Source organism: Metopolophium dirhodum, chromosome 4 (assembly GCF_019925205.1).
Source record: "Metopolophium dirhodum isolate CAU chromosome 4, ASM1992520v1, whole genome shotgun sequence".
Classification (NCBI taxonomy): Eukaryota; Metazoa; Arthropoda; class Insecta; order Hemiptera; family Aphididae; genus Metopolophium; species Metopolophium dirhodum.
In genome coordinates, this window is record NC_083563.1 from 17,228,115 (window position 1) to 17,248,765 (window position 20,651).

Here is a 20,651-nt window from a genome sequence, read left to right on the forward strand (position 1 = left end):
ATTCTACTAAAATAAGCTCTAACTATTAATATTCAATACATCGTTGGAAATTTTAAACGAACAATGTAATATTTAGTCTATCGATTTTCAAAAGTGTATAAGTAATAGTAATTTCTCATGGAAATAATTACGAAATAGGTACTACCGATACAACTAGTTAACTCCTCGAGTGACCACGCTACGATTGTACGACTTATGAATATTCGTATACGGACACGATATTTGCACAGGACATTATTTGTTTCAGTATGTTATGGTCTTATAGAAGCAATTTAATTAAATTGATTGCATTTTGATTTATTTCAATAAAAAATGTACAATAGTTTAAAATTACTGATAGGTCGATTAAACAGATTTGACTATTTCAAACTACATTATTATCTATTTGAAAAATTAGATTTGAAAAAATACGACGATAGGTGCAATATTTAATATTCCATAACGATAAAGATCGATTGAGAGATATTTGGTCTAAAAATACTTGTGTTCTCCGAGGGTCAACTTGCGTTCAATACGACAAGATCATATCTATCATAACTATTACTTCTTAGAATTTAGAATTCACCACCTGGTTCCTTCGCCTTTAATTGTTTAGTTCTTGCACACTTTTAGATTCTGAGCGAAGCGATGCATGTATTGACTTTACAATGATGTGTGTTTTTTTTTAATTTTTAATTTTTTTTTTGTGTCTGTCATCACCTTTTAGGACAGTAAAAGTGCTTGGATTTTCTTCAACAGTAACTTTTCTGATAGGAAAGTGAATCTTGTTGGTACTTTGGGGGTCAAAAGTAAAAATTCCCAGTAGTTTTCAAAAGCGACGGGAAAAACAAAAGAAAAATTAAGGAAAAACGGGAATTTTTACGCAAAAGTTAAGTTAAAAGTTACTCGTATTTTTTTTCGTTAACTGGTTAAGTTAAGAGTTAACTTTGAAAAAAAAGTAACTTAACTTGGTGTTAAGTTAAAATTTGCTAATTTGAAAAATAAAAAATTCCAGACACATAATATGGTTTATTTGATAGTTTTTCTTTGCGTTCAAGAAAATAACTGGGGAAATTTAAAATGATACATCAAAGTAAAAACACATTCAAAAATTTGCATTATTTTTCGGATGAAAGTTAACTTAATTTAGATATTTTTGAAATAAAATTAACTGAAGTTAACACGTTAATCTTGAAAAAAAAGTAACTTATTTAGTTAAAAGTTAATTTGAAAAAAAAGTAACGAGGTAATTAACTTAGTTAAAATTAACTTAATGTTTTAACTTAATTTTAACTTTTAACTCGTTAATGCCCAGCCTTGACCTACTGTACAGCAGTGCGACGTCCACTTACCCACCTTTTTTTTGTGTTGTTTTAAATATTTCATTACCATTGATAAAACGATAAGGAATAACACTTATTCTTTAAATTAAAATGAACTGTATTGGAATTGAATTACCAACTGACTGGTGGATAAAAGTCGGGCGCGCAGCTTCATGTTGGTGATTATTCATAACTACCCACCCCTATTGGGTGCGACGGTGCAGGAAAATTATATACTAATGCACAGCCTAACCAATTTCCAGTAAGTTTGCACTTTCAAGATTATGCCCATGTCTGGTACTACCTTAAACTTATTTTGTTCGTGCCTGCATGAGACCCATGTACTATATATATATATATATATATATATATTATTTAAATATAACAGTCAGAAACAAAAAACATTGTATTAGTTTTCAATTTGGGTATAAATATAGAAACTACCAAATTGAAAAAGTTTACCTTTGACTTTACACGTATTTCTGAAATGATAACTAAATTGTATAAATAATTTAATAATGAATACATAATTTCTGAAAGCAAATATAGTTCTACTACAGCGAAAATAACTATATACTTTGTAACCTTAGCATTAAATAATTACAAATTTGAAGACTTCCTAATGATTACTTATAGTAAAAGTAAGTAAGTATCTATTAGCAGCCACCAAGTTGTAATTTAATTAAAACTAATAACTTTTTAAACATAAATAATATAACCATAAAATATTTCTTCATAATTAATTGTACGAAAATTGTTTCTTATTACCTAGGTATAAATAACTTTTGAAGCGAATAAAATTCTTATAACTTATAACATGTTTTTATAATACTAAACCCTACTATTTGCTTTTTCTTAGGAATTTCAACTCTTGCATGCTCTCACCGTGCGGATGCCGAAACATTTTTTATTTCTTCCCTTTTAAGCCACGCAAAAGTCGACGCTCCCTATCTCCTCACATCACCGCTCACTTTTTTATGTTTATGCACTTTAACTCGAATGGTCACAACTACCACATGACGCGGTCCATGGTAGAAGTCGCAAGCACATAGAACAAGCAACCGCTGTGTACCGCAAATGGTCGCCCAACCACCTGCACCTACGGAGCACAAACTCGGCGACTTGGTTGACTCTCCCACGTTACTCGACCTTTGGTGGAGCTGGACATACGGTTCAGCGACAAACGCCTCTCTCTCTTCGTTTTGTGACACCCTATACTGATCACCTCTCGTCCGACGTCCATATGAATCTACCGTCACACAGTTACTCAATATAATTGTTCATTTTTTTACTATTGATTTTATTTTTACCGATAACACTCTTTCGTTGTCCAGGGCATCACATAAATCCATATACATAATTTATAAATAACTACCGTAAACAGGTCGTGTTAGTGTTGAGTTTCCTACATCAAAATTACATACCATTCCTCGAATATGGCCCCTCGCACGACACTGTTGCAGTCCGCGCACATGTACATATAGAATACTGCACCAACTAAATAATAATTTAATTTAGTTTTTCGGTTACCTAACTACTTCACATGACTCAATGTATTCTGTTTGCATACTCTTAATTTCCTCTTATTCACTCTATTCACTAATAATGTACCTAAACTATTTGCTATAAATTGTATAGATAATTAACTCATAAAATTCGGTATGGAATCAAATAAACTGATAAATTATAACTAAGCCGATTTTTTACATTTATCGATTTTTTTAAAAAGCGCATCCAAACTATTCGATGCAAAATAGCTGTAATTTATTTTAACTTATCTGAAATATATACGCATATTATTGGAGTCTGAAGCCCTATATAATATAATACTATAATATACTCTTATAAGATAATAAGTTAAGAACAACAGATGTCGGATAGTCTTAACTAGAGTATAATGAGGACATAAAATATTTTAAATTGTAATATGTCATTAGACGAAACAAACTATTTATCCTCGAATTCAAGCTGTCGATGTATCATTGAATTATCAATTTTTAACACATAAAAACATAATATAATGCACAGTTAATACATGGCTTTAAAGTTTCTACGGTAAATATTCTGTAGTCAGTATAATAATGTATACCCAAGGCTATATTTGTTTAAAACTCGTGGCAATCATAATAATACGAAACTAATAATGCAAACAATGGGCCATATTTCAAATTATTTTGCAAAAAGTAAATTGCTCTATACCTACGTTCCAAAGCAATACCCGACAAAACTTTTAAAGATTATTCAAAATGTGTGTTTGAAATAAATTTACCGACTTTGAATATTTTATGCGAACACGTTTATCTATAATAACCTAAATAATAATATTGCATATGACGTGTACGTAATTTTCCGTATAGCTATTACAAACGCATACGTCGTCGTATAGTTTATGCATAGAGCAATCGGAAATAAGTGAAAACCTGAATCGATTTTTTTCCTTCGCGCGCACACACATCCACATTATAATATTATATAGTCGTGTGTTAAAAAAAAAAAAATAACTTTTATAAAATCGGTTTTTCCCTTTTCACTGAATTCAAGGTTTTATCTTCTGGTGTTTCTTACTCTGTATCGTCCCATCAAAATATTTTCACTTTTCCCGGGGGTCGATTCGTATGTAAAAAATAAAAAAAGTAGAACTTTTTATTTGTTCAATAATTCCGCACACCCGTGGGATCGTATTGGAATATTCCTGGACACGGGCGAGTCCCGAGTACGGTCTCAAAGGTCTCCACACAAACGAATACGAATGATTAGCATTGGGAAAATGCACAAACCCTTATGACCCGAACAAAAAAAAAAATTCGTTATTCACATGTCAAGAGATCTCCGATGCGGCAGAATGTCGGATGACACATTCGAGAATTCTACTTTTCATTGCCGAAATAATCGTACAATTTATATATACGAATACCAGCTACAATGTCGGAGCCGGACGTGTTTACGTGTATTATAATATTGTTATTATTACGATATCACTTGTGATATGCATTAGAAAAAAAGAAAATTAGTTCATTTGACGTACAATTTTAATTACAATCACTTAAATATTATCTGATGAATGAAAAATAATTTCTTGAACTTAAACTGTTTATATTTTTAGTAGTTATTGTAAAACCGTAAAATTTAGAATAATTAATATGGCAAAAGTTATTAAATAATAATAACAATTAATAAAAAAAAGATTAGAATTTGTTTAAACTTTTAAAATTATTTATGATTTTAATTTAAATAATAAATCCGACCACGCAAGCTATGTAATTATATAATTATTAATTAGCCATGTTTAATATGCTATAATATAATCGTAGTAGGTATACAACAAATAATATTATTTCATTAGATAAACATTACAATGCAGTAAGCACGCATTTGATAGGTAACTACTAACTACTATATTATTAAAACTATTTCAAACGGTTTTCTTATTTTTCCATATAATTATAATTAATAAATATAAATACTTAGGGATAAGGTTGTAAGAGCTAAAAATAGTTTTATATAAATACATATTTTTTTGTCCGATTATGTGTAGTACAAATTACAAATTATTACTATAGTTAATAGACATAAAAATCGCACAAGTAAATTAATAAAAATTTAATTTTGTATGGGTTGATAAAAAAATGAAATACAAAATTGATTTAATTTTGTTGGTTATAATATTTTATATTTTTACTAAATTAATATTTTCAATTTTATAATTTTACATACCTAATATTTTAACAATTAAATATCAAAATATTTATTACGTTAGAAATACTTTTTATTTTAATATAATATTAATATACCAACACAGTCCACATAAATAATAAGATGTATTGGATATTGTTATAATACCTAACTAATAAAAGCACATAATACTGTATCCACAAAAATATTTTATATTTTGTTGCATGCTATCTCATATTTCGCATCAAACTAAAAACTGTTTTATTATAATAAACTGGTAGGTGTTATAAACGAATATTCGTATAAAATATCAATAGGTATGCTCGTATGCATAACATTTTAAACCCATCTGAAACAAAAAGTTTTAATCAAAAACAAGACATTTCATCTTGTGTAAATATAAATATTAAATATATTATGATATAGTAATTTTATATTATTTTAATAAATACATTTTTAATAAAAAGTTTAATTTAAACCATTGAATATAGTATATATTATGTGCCTATATAGGTGTTGAGATCATTTAAGAAGACCACGTTTATATGATAAATAATAGTACACCTACCATGATTCAAATATACAAGGTTATCGCATATATACACCCTTTCTCAATCAAATTTTTGATGATAAAAACGAAAATAGTAGCGTAAATGGAGCCAGCTATTTTTCATGATAAGAACAATTGATATTTGTGATATTCCTTTACGCAAACATTTTGTATCTGATGATAACAATCCGAGTCTATATGCTATAACCTATATATTTCAACCATGGTACCTATTATAAACCTATATCATATTTTAATATTAAAATATTATAGACTCCTATAAAAGATACTTCTTTTATATTTTGTGATTATAACCACACAAAACATTAGTATAGGTATTAACTACTAACCAGACATATAAAATAAATATCGAAAATAATATTCATTTTATGTATTAAAACGTAGATATTCATCGAATATTATTGAACCTAAACCTACCATATATACCTACACTAAATGTTTACCATTACAACTGTCTACAGAGCTTACACTTGTTCATAAATATGTTTTGTCTGATAAATAAATAAAATTCTTAAATATTGTAAGTACCTCTTTAAAAATTTAACGTACAATTGCAGTTTTATAGTTGTTGAATAAAAAGCATTAAAATTCTAATAACTTATTGTTGTGAATGGCCATCGAGAATAATATTTAGAGAAATACGTTCGGCTGCCATAACGGAATCATTTATGCTTGATTGTATGAACAACTAAATATAAGCCTATTGTATGTAAAAGAATAATAAAAAATAAATGAAAAAGTACTGACTTGGTATTGCGCAGAGACTTGGCTGTTGGCCACTCGTGCCACATTGAAGCTTAGCTATAGAATTGGAATTCATTTTTTAACCGTATAGCATTAAAAATGTACTTAGTCGTGAATATTAATAACACGTCATTATGTGATTGAATATTTTGTGTTTTTTTTTCATTAAAATTGGATAGAAATGTTACATTGAACTAGATGGATCATAGGTGGTCTCAGGATTTTACTTCAGGTGCAGCACATTTAATTACACATTAAATACAGAATACACATACATTCCTATACCTATACCACACTCACACACACACGCACATATAATATATTCTATTATATTCATTTCATATACAATTTTCCTACTTGGAATTTTAATTTTGTTTTATTTTTATAAACAACTAATTTATTAAATTGTTATAGTTATTAGTTAGGTATAACAATTAAAATAGATCCATAGTTGTTTTTTACAGAAGTTACAGCTTCAGCCCTACAATAGCGCATCTAGTAGTAGATAATGATTTCAATGTTGTAATTTCATGACCGAATGATGTAATTATTATATTTTATTAAATAGCATATAATAATATATTGTCGTGTAGGACGTTTCCTTTGATAAAATATAAATAAATTGTATAGTGTCAAAAAATTAAATTTACCTACATATTATATTCATTTTCAAAGTGGATGCCCAATTTACCTTTTCGCATATTATATAATCTACTAGGGCTAAATTAAAACAGCGAGCATAGTAATGGACGTATAGGATATTTTGATTTTCCAATTTACAGTTAGCTTATACTCCTCTAATACTACCAAGCATGGTACTTGCACCATCAAAACAGACTGAGATAACAAATATACTTCATAATAACTCAGTTTTCAAATACATCATATAAGATTTTCAAAATTATTTTCTTCAATTTTCCATGTTTTTCGTTAAATATAAATCATTACAACCACGTAATGTATAGATGAATGTGGTGGTGATACTAATAATTCGTACATACAGAATGTGTACATCACGTCATGTAAGTACCTACATTACAATATCTCGTCGTTGTTTAGAGATTAAGACGTCCTAGGTATCTTCTGTTTAAACAAAAACATTATGCATGCTGACATTCTGATAAGCTACAATAACTGCATAGTATCCTGTTAAAAAAAATAGGTAATACCCATTCAAATTACGGTTAAGAAGAAATAAATTATGATATGATATTTTCCGGTGTTTTCTGCGTACCTAATTTAGTTTTGATAACATAATAGTACAGTATTACAACAATTATTATTACCAATGAACCAGCTACCTATAGCAAATGGCTTGAAAAAAAGTTTGATATTACTCGAAACAAAATATTTTTGTTTATTTATTTATTTAAATATAATATTTTACGCCCTGTGATGACTCGGTACAGCACATACAACATAATATTAATAATTATTAGCAATATTATGTAGGTTATAATACAATTAATTAATTAATAACAATACAATATAAAATGTATTATTCGTGGTATTCATGATTTAGAACAAGAATTTTATTTGATAAAATATTATAATAATGTTTAAGATGATAAGATGATAACATAATGACAATGATAACCTACTACAATAATACGAATTATTGTAACGACGTGGTGTAAATGAAAATAAAAATCGCTCAAACACCGAACTCGTGTATTTTTATCGTTTAATCATAAAAAAAAAATACTGCTTTAATAATAATTATAATATAGTACTGTATAGCATGGCGATAGGTACTGAGTTTTAAGCGATTAACTCAGCCAAGTCGTTCTAAGATTGTCGAGTACATCTTGTCGATGTTCGACAAATATTGTTGGACGTCGTTGCTGTTCATCGCGACTTGTTTTCCGTTGTTGGCGTACGTGTCGGACGTACCGTAGTTGACCGGCCCGTTGTTGACGGTGCCCACGCTTATGATACCGTTGTCCGCATTGCTCCCGGAGATCTCGCCCTTGTTGATGGTACCGTTGTTGACGTTGTACTGCACCATGTTGCCGTTGTTGAGCGTACCGTCCTCCACGTAACCTTTCCGCACGGCCCCGTTGTTCGACGAACCCGCGCTCACGATGTCGTGATCGCAGTCGGATTTGCCGGCCTGGCCGTTTTCGACTCCGTTTTTCAGGCTCACGTTGTTGTTTTCCACATGGTCCGAGTGGCCGTGGTCGTGTATATTGGAATTCGTGTCGGCCGAGCGGTGGGCCGAGACATTTTTCTTGTCGTCGTCGTTGGTCCGGCCGCGGGTTAGCTTGGGCCACGGCCGTCGAGCTTTTTGTCCTCGGGAACCGTTATCGTTACCGACACCGCCGTGCGGTGATGGTCCGTCGGTGATCATGAGCTGTTGATCGTCGGTGGTCGTATCGGGTTCATAGTGCTGGTCGGACGTTCCGATGCCCCGTGTGTGGTTTTTTCTGACTCGTTTTTGGCTAACGTCGTTTATGGGAACAGGCAGACCATCATTATCAGTACCGGTAGTGATGGTGGTACGTTCTGTGGGTAGGCGGTCATCTACAGACCGTTTTTTGGTATATCCGTCACCGTCAGCGGTTTCGGTTTCAGGGGCAATAACGATTACTAGACTTGAGTCTGAGCCGTTACCCTGAGTTCCGGGTTCAGGTGATTCTTCGACAGTGATAATGTCGGAAGGTTCTTTGTTGATTGTGGCACTGTTGACGGTGCCGTTGTTGATGTTGTAGTTCTCAATCGTATTGTAGTTTACGGTACTGTTGTTGTTAACGGTCGCGGGGATAGTATTACCGTCACTATTATTCGGGTGGCTTTGCACTGTCTCTGGCGTGAGGTCGATCTGACACAGTTCCTTGTTGTCCTCCACTATTGTGGTCACCGACTCGTACACTTTGGACTGATCGTCGGACTGTTGGACCGCCTCGTACTGGTAAACGTCCTCGTGATACTCGGTCGTGTACTGGGTGAGCACCTGGGTGATCTTGGTGATGACCATGCGCACGGACATTTTGCCGTCGCCAAGCTGTTCTTTGACCTGTTTAAGCACCAAAAGCTGGTCGACGGCCACGCACTTGAGTCCGTCGTGACACGCTTGCTTGAGCCGTGCCAGTTCTTCGTCTGTCAGGTCGTCCGGCGATTTTCCGGCGACCTCGTCGTCCAATCCCTGTGACGTGTTTATCGTCAACGACCGTTTCTTGATCTCCTCCCAAATCTTCGAACTCTGGATCGCCATCACATATTTCAGGTTGGACGATCGGTCGCCGACGGCCATCACCTGCGCCGTTTCATCTGATTGCATTATGGTTTTGTGTTCTTTTGCGTAAGTCATCTGTCTCAATGTCGGACCAGACGGACCGCCAAGCACCGCGGACAAGGTCAACGCCGACGCCAACACAAACGGGAAAAACATTTTCACTGTTGGCGCAACGCGATTAGAGAAAATATATTATAATATGTTATTACGGTGTGGGTTTCCTGCTAGCAGGAAGGTAAGAAATGTATTAAAATTATTTGCAAATATTCAGTATAACATATTTCAAAGTGCAATGTGGTTTACGCATTAACTGTGGATACATGTGTTGTGCGTTTGCACAATTGTTCTAGAGACATACCAAACAAATAGTTTTTCGTTATTCGCTTGAAACGATCAAAAGAATCGCGTAAAAGGCACTATAAGTAATGAACGTTAATATGGTACAACATTATAATATTAGTATAATATATTATAATACAATCCCTTGACAGTTCAACAGTTGACGCCGGATTTGGGGTCTTAGGGTATATGTTTAAATAAAATTTCGTTCTATAATCTAGAAACTATCAAACAATTCGAAACGAAAATTTTAAAACGTTACATGACCAAAATGTTTACCGGATTTTGATTGTTTTCGTATGCTATTGTTTAAAGGTTCTCGCCAGTCAGAAACTCAAGCTTGTATAGGATGGTGCCGGATATAGGTATATTTGCAATTTTGCAAGTTGCAACACTTGTGAGTTCGTCTTAAGTCTTAGATTTTTGTTTTTAGATGGATACTTATACGAACAAACAATACGAGTTCGATTTTATTATTTCTTTCTACATTATTGTCGTTAATTTAATTTTATAATTATATTTTTAAATAAATTCTCTGTATTAATAAATAATAATAATAATAATGTTACTAAAATTACCTTAAATCATATACATTGTGCTTACAAAAACAACTACTTACACGGTAAATTGGCACATCGAACAAATCGTATTTTCCATACCTGTTATATTGGCATGGCATTTACTAAATCTTTCTTTGTTACAAGCAGATAGAAAAATCTATTAATTAAAGACCTATAGCTTGTATAAAGATCAAACCATGGTTACATTTATATTTTATACCTAGTAGATTGTCATATTTTTACATTGATACTGTCTTATTTGTTATAATTATTTTTATGCCCAACAATTTACAGGTGTGTGTGAATTTATCATTATTATAAGTATCAAAAGCTTACACAAAATGTATAGCTAATAAAAATTAGTTTTGTAAAAACAACTACACATTTATGACATTCATGCTTCTATTATTATGTTTCTTAATGATATTTTAGTATGATGTAAAAAAAATTAACACCTTACCTATATGTGTTAATTTTGTTTACAAATTGGTACCCTTGAAGTCAGTACAGAGCCGTGTTAGGTGGGGCGAGAGGGCAAAGGGGGCAATTGCCCCCGGGTGCCGTAGTTTTGTAAAAGTAAGGGGGTGACTTTATTTGCGCTTAATATGCTACCTGTGGCCCCGTAAACCATTTTCACTCCGGGGCGCTGAATTGCTTGACACGGCTCTGAGTCAGTATAATAGCTAGGTAATAGGTATGGTTGTTTGAATATTTAGAAAATTATGATTTATAATATGGATATTTCAACAATTATTTATTTGAATATAAATTTATTTGTTGAGGTTTATCTATTAAACATTCATAAATCATTACATTTTATATTGATTATACTCGTTATGATATAAAAATTGACGTCTTCTAAGGCAAGAATAATTATTTAGAACAACTAAATATTTTCAATTAAAATAAATGATATTTATGTCTTGACGGTTTTAAATCGAAACATAAATATATTTTTTATCACGCCTGAGTTTGGTTTTCGATAGCGATTGAAGCATTGGAAAGCGTTCTTTTTCCGTCCAGCGGACGGTAAAGAGGGAATCCCCAAAAGTGCCGGGCGGTAAAGTGGAAATCCCTAAAAGTACTGAGCTCAGATATCACGTGTATCCTCTGCACAAACAGACACTAAAATCTATACTACGGTCTTTATAAAACATAAACTTTTGGTTAGGTACATCTTATATTCATATTATAACCTCCTTGCATGACGCGTAAACATTTTTCTTTTATGAAATTGTTTTCGTATAAAAGTCTGGTTGTTGCATAGATCCCAGCCTGAATTACCTTTACCGTGATGGGCGCGATCAATGAACGCAGAGGCGTGACAAAAAATAGTATGTGTGGCTCGTGCGAGAAGGCAATTTCAGTCTTGGGCGAAATGCGGCCCGTGCTGCACACGTCACCCGCGACTGAAATAGCTCACTTCCCGCCCTTGCCACACAATATACTATTTCGTCACTAAAAAGGTGACAATCAAGATTCTATGATTTGTTAACTTCTTATCATAAATGATAACAATTAACATTCTACAGAAGTTTATGACTGCAATAGTGACCAATAGCCAATAATAAAGTTTAGTTTGGTACCAACTAACATTCAATTTTTATAATAAAAATATGTAAAAACCTTATAGGTATCCTATTTTATGAAATATTGAGTTGAGACTAGAAAAATAATTTGCAGTTTAAGAAAATCAGTATACATAGAACAATAATTTAAATATTAAGATAAATCATTTATTAACAGAAACCCAAAACCCACAATATATCCATGACCAATATAAATAAAATAAAAATAAATAATCTTATGCAATACAACACAATATAGTCACATACGACAATTAGAATTTATGATAAAAATAAAACGATTGATAAATTAATAATATTACACAAACTACATGAAAATAATTAGTTATTTTTTAGCGAACTCGTTTAATATCGTGGAATACATCTTATCGATGTTATCCACGTACTGACGGATGTCGTGACTGTCCATGTCCAAGGAGGTTCCGTTGTTGGTGTAAGCCTTGGACGTACCGTAGTTGACCGGGCCATTGTTGGTCGTTCCGACGTTGATGATACCATTATTAGCTTTAGCGCCTTTCACGGTACCTTTGTTCCGGTTACTATTGTCGACGTTCTTGACTTTCATGTTGCCGTTGTTCAAAAAGCCGTCTTCGACCAAGCCTTTCCTCGAGCTATGTGTATTGTGAGAACCTGCGCTGACGATGTCACTGTCAGAGTCGTTTTCCCCGCCGGCTTTACTGCCCGTACTGTTATCCAGTTCTACGGTGTTGTTATTGACTCCATCGGCAGCTGTATTACCGGCGCGGCCGGAGGCATAGTTTCCGTTTGAACGGTTTGAAACAATTTTGTTGTTGGCGGCCGGCTCGTCGGTGTTGGCACTGTTTCTCCGACCGGTTCCGTCGGGACGCGACCGTCTATATCTTTTGCCGTGGTCGCTGTTTTGGGTATCGATGTCGGCGGCGGAACCGTTAACGTTGTCGTCCCGCGACGATGGCCCATCGGTGATCATCAGTAGTGGTTGGTCGATGGGTTTACGGCGATCGTCTAAAATCGGTATTGGGGTACTGGCGGACTCGGGTTGATCGTCGGTGGTCGTGGCGGGTCGGCCGGCGGTCCGGCTGCCCTGTGCGTAGTTTGGTCTGGCGCGTTTGTGTGGAGCGTCGTTTTTGGCCGCATTGATAACGGATTTATGGCCAGTCGGACCGTCAGTGGTGTCTCCATGCGCATTGCTATTGACCGGCGGCGTTTCGTGGTTGGACGAATCGCCGTCAACGCCGGAATGCGGTTCGATGTTGATGGTGGCACTGTTGACGGTGCCGTTGTTGATGTTGTAGTTCTTAAATGTATTGTAGTTTACGGTATTTTTGTTGTTAACGGCCGCTGGTATAGTATTACCGTCATCTTTTTTCGGGTAGCTTTGCTCTGTCGTGGAGATAGTATTAGCGTCGTCGTTATTCAGGTAGCTTTGCTCTGTCGCCGGCGCGAGATCGATCTGACACAGTTCCTTGTTGTCCTCCACTATTGTGGTCACCGACTCGTACACTTTTGACTGATCGTCGGACTGTTGGACCGCCTCGTACTGGTAAACGTCCTCGTGATACTCGGTCGTGTACTGGGTGAGCACCTGGGTGATCTTGGTGATGACCATGCGCACGGACACTTTGCCATCGCCAAGCTGTTCTTTGACCTGTTTGAGCACCAAAAGCTGATCGACGGCCACGCACTTGAGCCCGTCATGACACGCTTGCTTGAGCTGCGCCAGTTCTTCGTCTGTCAGGTCGTCCGGCGATTTTCCGATGACCTCGTCGTCCAATCCATGTGACGTGTTTATCGTCAACGACCGTTTCTTGATCTCCTCCCAAATCTTTGAACTCTGGATCGCCAATACGAATTTCAAGTTGGACGATCGGTCGCCGACGGCCATCACCTGCGCCGTTTCATCTGATTGCATTATGGTTTTGTGTTCTTTTGCGTACGTTATCTGTCTCGATGGTGGGCCGGATGGACCGCCGAACACCGCGGACATGGCCAACGCCGACGCCAGTAGGTACGTGAACAACATTTTTGGCGTTGACGTAAAAAAAAAAACGATTATAGGAGTAGATACGTGTGGACGGGTTCCCTACTAATCGGCAAGTATTTGGAAGTGATACGTGTTTTTCGGTAATGTTTTCGGTTCGTGCCAGATTAATTAAACACAATTCCCGTAAGTTTGCACAAGTGCGTGTTCTCAAGACTTTTCGTAATTTAACAAAATAATGTTATGTACCAACTTGACACTTTCAACCCGTTTTAAGAAGCTAACCTAGATATAGGTACCTATATAATTGTAAATTATAAAATGTACACCCTCAACGATTTTTGGTGTAATTTTTAATTATTAATCGCATGTTATGCTAAGTAATGGAAAACAATATTTCTTCCCAATTAATAGAATTATGTTTATGTTTATTCACTTTCATAGTTAATTTTTCAAATACCTCTTACTTGTAAGCATTGTATATTTGTATTTTAATTACTTGTGTATTTATATTGGTATTCCGATATGAAACAAATTTAAACTTTAGTATTTTATTTTCATTTTATTATAATATACTAGAAGACTATTTAATATATTAACATGAATAAAATAAAATAAAATATAATCAATTGTTTTTTGATAGCATAAGTTAGGTTAGGTTTATAATACGAGGTAACTACTTCCTATATACTATATTATTATTCGTGGCAGCCTTATGTATCATTTATTATCAATTATCATAATTTATATATTGTATTATATTATATATAAACGTTATTATTTTTTGTGCTACACGATTATACTTCTCGGTTAATCAGGACAGTCTGCAATTAAGACCATATTGAATGAATGCTTATGTTTGTAACGGTTAAAAATCAGATGTAGGCACTCAAAGTTAGTCTGGAGCTCTTATAATAAGCAATAAACATTGTTTAACACTAACAATTTAACAATAATAGTTTTATAACTTATTAGATATTATAATTTAATATACAAGGTAAGTATTGTTGATAATAATATTGTTATAATAAATGAACACGTAAATGAATAATTAACACGCCGTGATATCATATTAATATATTAGTTGGGTAGGTACATGCCGACGTATAATTATGACATAAGGTGCGCTTGAATCTAATACAAAAGTAGTTGTTGTTATGTAAACACAGAAGAATAACTTTTATTTTCGAGTAAAATGTTTAGACTCTTAAACTTTTACGTGCATGATACTGATGTGTGTATAAAATAGAAAAGGTAAAAACTAAAAGTTATACTGAGCACGTACCTACATATCAAATTTGAAACAATCTACGAGCCCTTTCTCTTATCTATTTGGTATACCCCCATCCCCCGTGGGTTAACTCTGATGAATATCGTAAATAAATGTTTTTGGTAGGTAGATCAAACTGCATGTACAACAACGTTAAATTGTATTTATACTATAAAGTGCATAGGTACTATAAATTCAATACTGTTGGTAAAATATATAGGAAATTCAATAACGTTTCCATACAATGCCTATGCACAATATAGAAATTCGATAAAGTATTTCACTGTTTCTAATCAATTACATATTATATCATGTGTAGCTTTTGAAGTTACAAGCAGCAGTGGATTGGGCCACTGTGCTACTGTGCATCTGCACAGGGGGTCATTAAATAATAATTCCCTACATGTACTGCAATATAAATATTTTTATAGACGGATATATTATGTACTAATAATTATTATTTTTATATTATAATATTAGATTCAAATATTCAATTTTACAATACTTTGATTCCCTGCGTATTACGCACGGACGTATACGTATACGTCCCGTGGTATTGCATAATACCTATTTTCTAGTCTATATAATATATTATAATATATTATCGAGGAATACCGTGGAATACATATTAACCCAAAATATTTATTATATTTAGCCATGATACTATATATTATGAATGTGCGATAGGTACGATTATACGAATTGCTTTCTTATTCCTGTGATTCTGATTTTTCCGTCGTACTGTCGTGTACTCGCGTACGAAATATTTAGTGAAAAATGTGCATATTATATAGGTACAGTTTTCCTGCAGCTTCAAACGGTGGAACAGCACAGGACCGGATCAGACGCTGACCATGTCTATAGTGACGCTATAGAAGTCGCGTCCAGATGCTGCAGGGAAAACGTACCATATGTATTTTTTATATGGTGTGGAAAATCAAAAACTACCAATAGTAATCATAATAGAAAATTATGCTTAATATGTTTACGGAAATCAATATACCATTTAAATAAGCATTCAACGGCATATTATTATAACTGTTGTACGCTGCAGTTTAATTTGTTTTAACACTCTCTTTTACACAGGTTGACTGTGTAAGAGAATTCAGCAAGTTTAAAATAGTTAAAATCGTTTACGATCTTCTTTAAATCAAGACCATATTGAAGCATTCATGCTAATGTCGATACTGAAAGAAATATTATATTGGAAGCCATTGATTTCAAACAAAAATTGAATTCAGTGAAAAAGTTTTTTTTTTGTTGCAGATGTTATCGGTGTTAAGACCAAAGTGAATACATTATTTATTTGAAATATAATTTTTATGTTATAAAGTATATTTTATATTATATTAACGTTATTCATTAGTAAATAGTTAATTTTAAAACGTTTTAGTAGGAACATTATATATATAGTTATAATAGTATTAATTGTTATAATTATTCCTTACGCAGATTTTTTTTTTATTTTTTTTTTCAGAATAATGGGCCGATTGGGCTCCTAGATGTTTACAATCAGTAAAGTCAGTTCAATATTTAATGTTCTGCAGCAGTTTATCAAACAGAATAAATATTAACTTGTTACCATCGGCATTAAGTAGCGCACAAGACGTAACTCGATCTCAATTGCAGCTAGGTATAACGATTAATGTTAAACGATTGTACAAACATGGACATGTAATGACAGAGCTTGATCCAAACATGACGTGCCCTTTTACAAATATCAAGTTCAAAAACAGTTGTCTGCTATAAGAGCGTATAACACATTGACATTGCCTACTTTGTAAAATAAAAGATGTGCTCAATTCCTCAGACAATAATCAACCATATTATATCGTCCATATCATTGTTATATTTCTAAAAGTTTGACCTCTGTCCGTGATGAATACTTCGGTAAATTGTAGGTAATAAATTCTCATTTCAATAGTTAATCATTAGCTACGTTTATGTGGTTGGTACGTCTGTCGAATAGTTAAACGTAGGTACTACAAATTATTTAAAATTTAATTCGATAAAATGGATGAAAATATATTGCCGAAAAACATTTTTACGTTGTTATAATAATATGTAGGTAGAATAACTACTAATTGATTGCAATGTAAATCAATTTTTCTTCATAATTTAAATCGTTTTAAAGTGAAATATTATAACAATGTAAGCGAATATCTTACCATACTATAGTATAACACTAATGTACGGTAGTTTGTTTTACATAGATGTCTAAGATCTTAATAAATAAATGCAGTGTATTTGTACTTCTAGAAGTCTCGTAATAGTTTCAATCTCTAAAGTGCAAAGTTTGTGTTAAACTTTACGTACAATATATCATTAAATATTTCGTACATTTTAAATTCCCTTTGACAATTATGGTTAGCATTCAAATGCATGTACTACGTTCTTATGTTTATTATTAAAAATATAGTTTATACAAATTACCATTTATTATTCTTATTTGCCGATAAATATTAAACACTCTATTAATGAAATCTTATAACAGTAACAGTCAAAAAATAAATAAATATTGCTGAGGATAATTCTAAGGACCCACCCACCTGCAAATATTTATTAGAAAAGACAAATTACCAATATTCAATCAGTGGGTCACATATTTTCGTTAATTTTTGAGCGTTATCAAAATAGAATTTTTCTAATCTTTTTTTTTATAAAATAGTTACAAAATAAAAAATATTTCTAATTGAAACTACCATTTTTTTAAAAGAAAAAATATATACCTATAATAGAAAATTATTAAGGAATTGAAAACAGTTTTTAAAACGAATTTTATGTTCCTTATATTTTTAAAAGAAAGACCTTTTTTGACGTCTCAAACTGCGCAATACCATTTATTTAAATGACGATCTTTACGTCGATAGAAAACAAATTTGGAAAATGTTACTTTTTAAATTACGTTGTATTATAATTGGTTTTATTTTATTAAAATATAATGAAATAATTGATAAAATAGGTAATAAATACATAGGATTGGCGAACGAAAAATAGAATGTATGAATACTAACTTATTGTAACAATTATCTACTATTTCAGTTGATATTTCGCTAATTTTTTTGGAATCATACATTCATACTAACAAGGCTGGGCAAGTTAACGATTTTTTTTTAATTCGTTAAGTTAAGTTGTTTTAAAATAATAAGTTAAGTTGAGTTAAAAGTTAACTTTGAAAAAAATAGTAACTTAACTTAGTGTAAAGTTAAAATGAATTGCTAATTTGCAATAATAAAAATTCTAGACACATAATATGGTTTATTAGATAGTTTTTGTTTACGCTCAAGAAAATTACTGGAGAAATTTAAAATGATACATCAAAGTAAAAACCCATTCAAAAATTTGCATTATTCTTCGGACGAAAATTAACTAAATTTAGATACTTTTGAAATAAAATTAACTTGAAGTTAATACGTTAATCTTAAAAAAAAGTAACTTATCAAGTTAAAAGTTAATTTGAAAAAAAAGTAACGAGTTAATTAACTTAATGTTTTAACTTAATTTTAACTTTTAACTCGTTAATGCCCAGCCTTGCATACTAATATACGATTTTTATTTTTTTTGCAATTATCGAGTAGGTAACAATGTACCAAACATATAATAATATCACAAACTCGTAATGCAATTGTTTACATGATAGTTTTTTATTCTTATAATTGTTAATGAAATAGTTATTGATTTTATTTAGTGAGTTAAAAAAAACCACGACATTCATTTGTTGATATTTAATAAAATATATTACAGCAATTTAAAAAATTGTATTTATCGTTACAGAGAGATGAATATCACATAAACTTTGGAAATAAATAATTATACAGCACAAAACAATATACATTTTCAAAATAAAAATGGGCCTAATAATTTTCCTCTGATAATAAACTTTGAAATGAGTATAAATACGTTTCTTGATAAAAAAAAAAAAATATCATAAAATCTCAATTTAAATTCCGTAATAAAATTAACAAATTATATTATTTTAGTAATTTATGGTTTAAATTACAAAAAGAGAATCCCCCGGTAGAATGAATTAAAATAAACTGAACCATTACTTTTTACTTTGTAAGTCACAATATTAAACATTTAAAAAATAGCTGTCTTAACAAAAGAAGCCAATTCACAATGAAAAGGTTTTTTTTTTATTAAAAAACGTACGATTATTGTTTAAAATATAAATAATTAATTTTAAAATTTAAGTTTTTTTTAAACTATTCATTAGTCAAAAGTACTTTATAATTTGCCAGGTAATTAATTTTCAATAATCTGACATTGTATATTTACAAAAACATATGTACGGACAAGATAATAGTTATTGACTGGATGTTGGGCATTCGTCTCGTACCAACCGCTACACCTTTCTAAATTATTTAATTATTTGATAAAATTGACTTTGAAGTTGTATTGTAGGTTACATTGTACATTGTAATCATCGTTTTCCAATAAAAATATTTTCAAACTTAAAATTTCATAAAACTTTAAAACGAATGTTGTCAAGTCGACCACAAAAAACGGTAGGGCCCAGAAAAAAAGTAAAGGCGTGAATGCCGTAAAATAAATAGGAAATATAATTTATTTTGCAAATACTCGCTCGCGACAACCCGAGCGAATATCCGAGGGTTAAAATTTCAACGCCAAACCTCCAGATATCCGTTATCAGGACGTGTGTCGCTCCTGTATAATAATATGTTTTATATATACGACTAGGTGCATGCAACCGTGTTCTGTTGTCACTAAGCATTTGATAGTAATGATAAATCATCGCATTGAAAAACCAATTCGGTACATAAGCCCGGTTTATTATAGTGTTTAAACGACGTTTTCACGTTTTTAAGTGCTCGTAAAAAGAGTTTATTAGAAAATATTTTCAACATATTTTATTGAATACTTAAGAATACAAAATGGATATAATGCGGCGGGTAACCTTGTACCTTCGTATTATATAATTGAAAGTCTGATCTGGCGAAACTACAGATAAAGTATTAGCCTATACGTTTATTACCTATAGGTCTACTATCAAAATAAATCTTAAGATTACAAACTAACAAATAATGTATCGTATAGCATCCTAATCCTAAACTTAAATCTAATAATAATAGCGAATGGCGATACATATTTTATCGTAATAAATAATTTTATTGTTAAAATATTTTAAATAATAATATAGAAATCTGTAAATGTAATAATATATATTATATATCTTGTATTCTAGTATGAAAACGTCCAGTCTTCAATATTACGCTATTCATCAACAAACTATATTGATGTATGTCGGATATCTGTGGAAATACCCAATACCGTAATTTGGCCGCCATATCGTTATCGACAACAATAAATTGTCATCGGTAATTACGGTCGACTCCACATCGAGAAGATTCGATACCCCGCCCCACCTGTTCCATCTGTATCGCCGTCTGCC

General features: G+C 32.1%; 2 protein-coding genes across 2 annotated transcripts; both read right to left on the reverse strand.

Annotated features, from left to right (window-relative positions):
* Positions 1 to 7,636: 7,636 nt before the first annotated feature.
* LOC132943726 (putative uncharacterized protein DDB_G0286901) lies at positions 7,637 to 9,715 on the reverse strand. The gene has a single exon (XM_061012799.1). It carries the CDS (start codon positions 9,677 to 9,679, stop codon positions 8,063 to 8,065), a length of 1,617 nt encoding a protein of 538 aa, XP_060868782.1. The 5' UTR covers positions 9,680 to 9,715; the 3' UTR covers positions 7,637 to 8,062.
* A 2,421-nt stretch (positions 9,716 to 12,136) lies between these two features.
* Positions 12,137 to 14,095, reverse strand: LOC132943658 (GATA zinc finger domain-containing protein 14-like). The gene has a single exon (XM_061012679.1). It carries the CDS (start codon positions 14,008 to 14,010, stop codon positions 12,334 to 12,336), a length of 1,677 nt encoding a protein of 558 aa, XP_060868662.1. The 5' UTR covers positions 14,011 to 14,095; the 3' UTR covers positions 12,137 to 12,333.
* Between the last annotated feature and the right edge of the window lie 6,556 nt (positions 14,096 to 20,651).

Excerpts from the sequence above, each read along its gene's own strand:
- LOC132943726 (XM_061012799.1), bottom strand. The coding sequence starts at position 9,679 with ATGTTTTTCCCGTTTGTGTTGGCGTCGGCGTTGACCTTGTCCGCGGTG.
- LOC132943658 (XM_061012679.1), bottom strand. The coding sequence starts at position 14,010 with ATGTTGTTCACGTACCTACTGGCGTCGGCGTTGGCCATGTCCGCGGTG.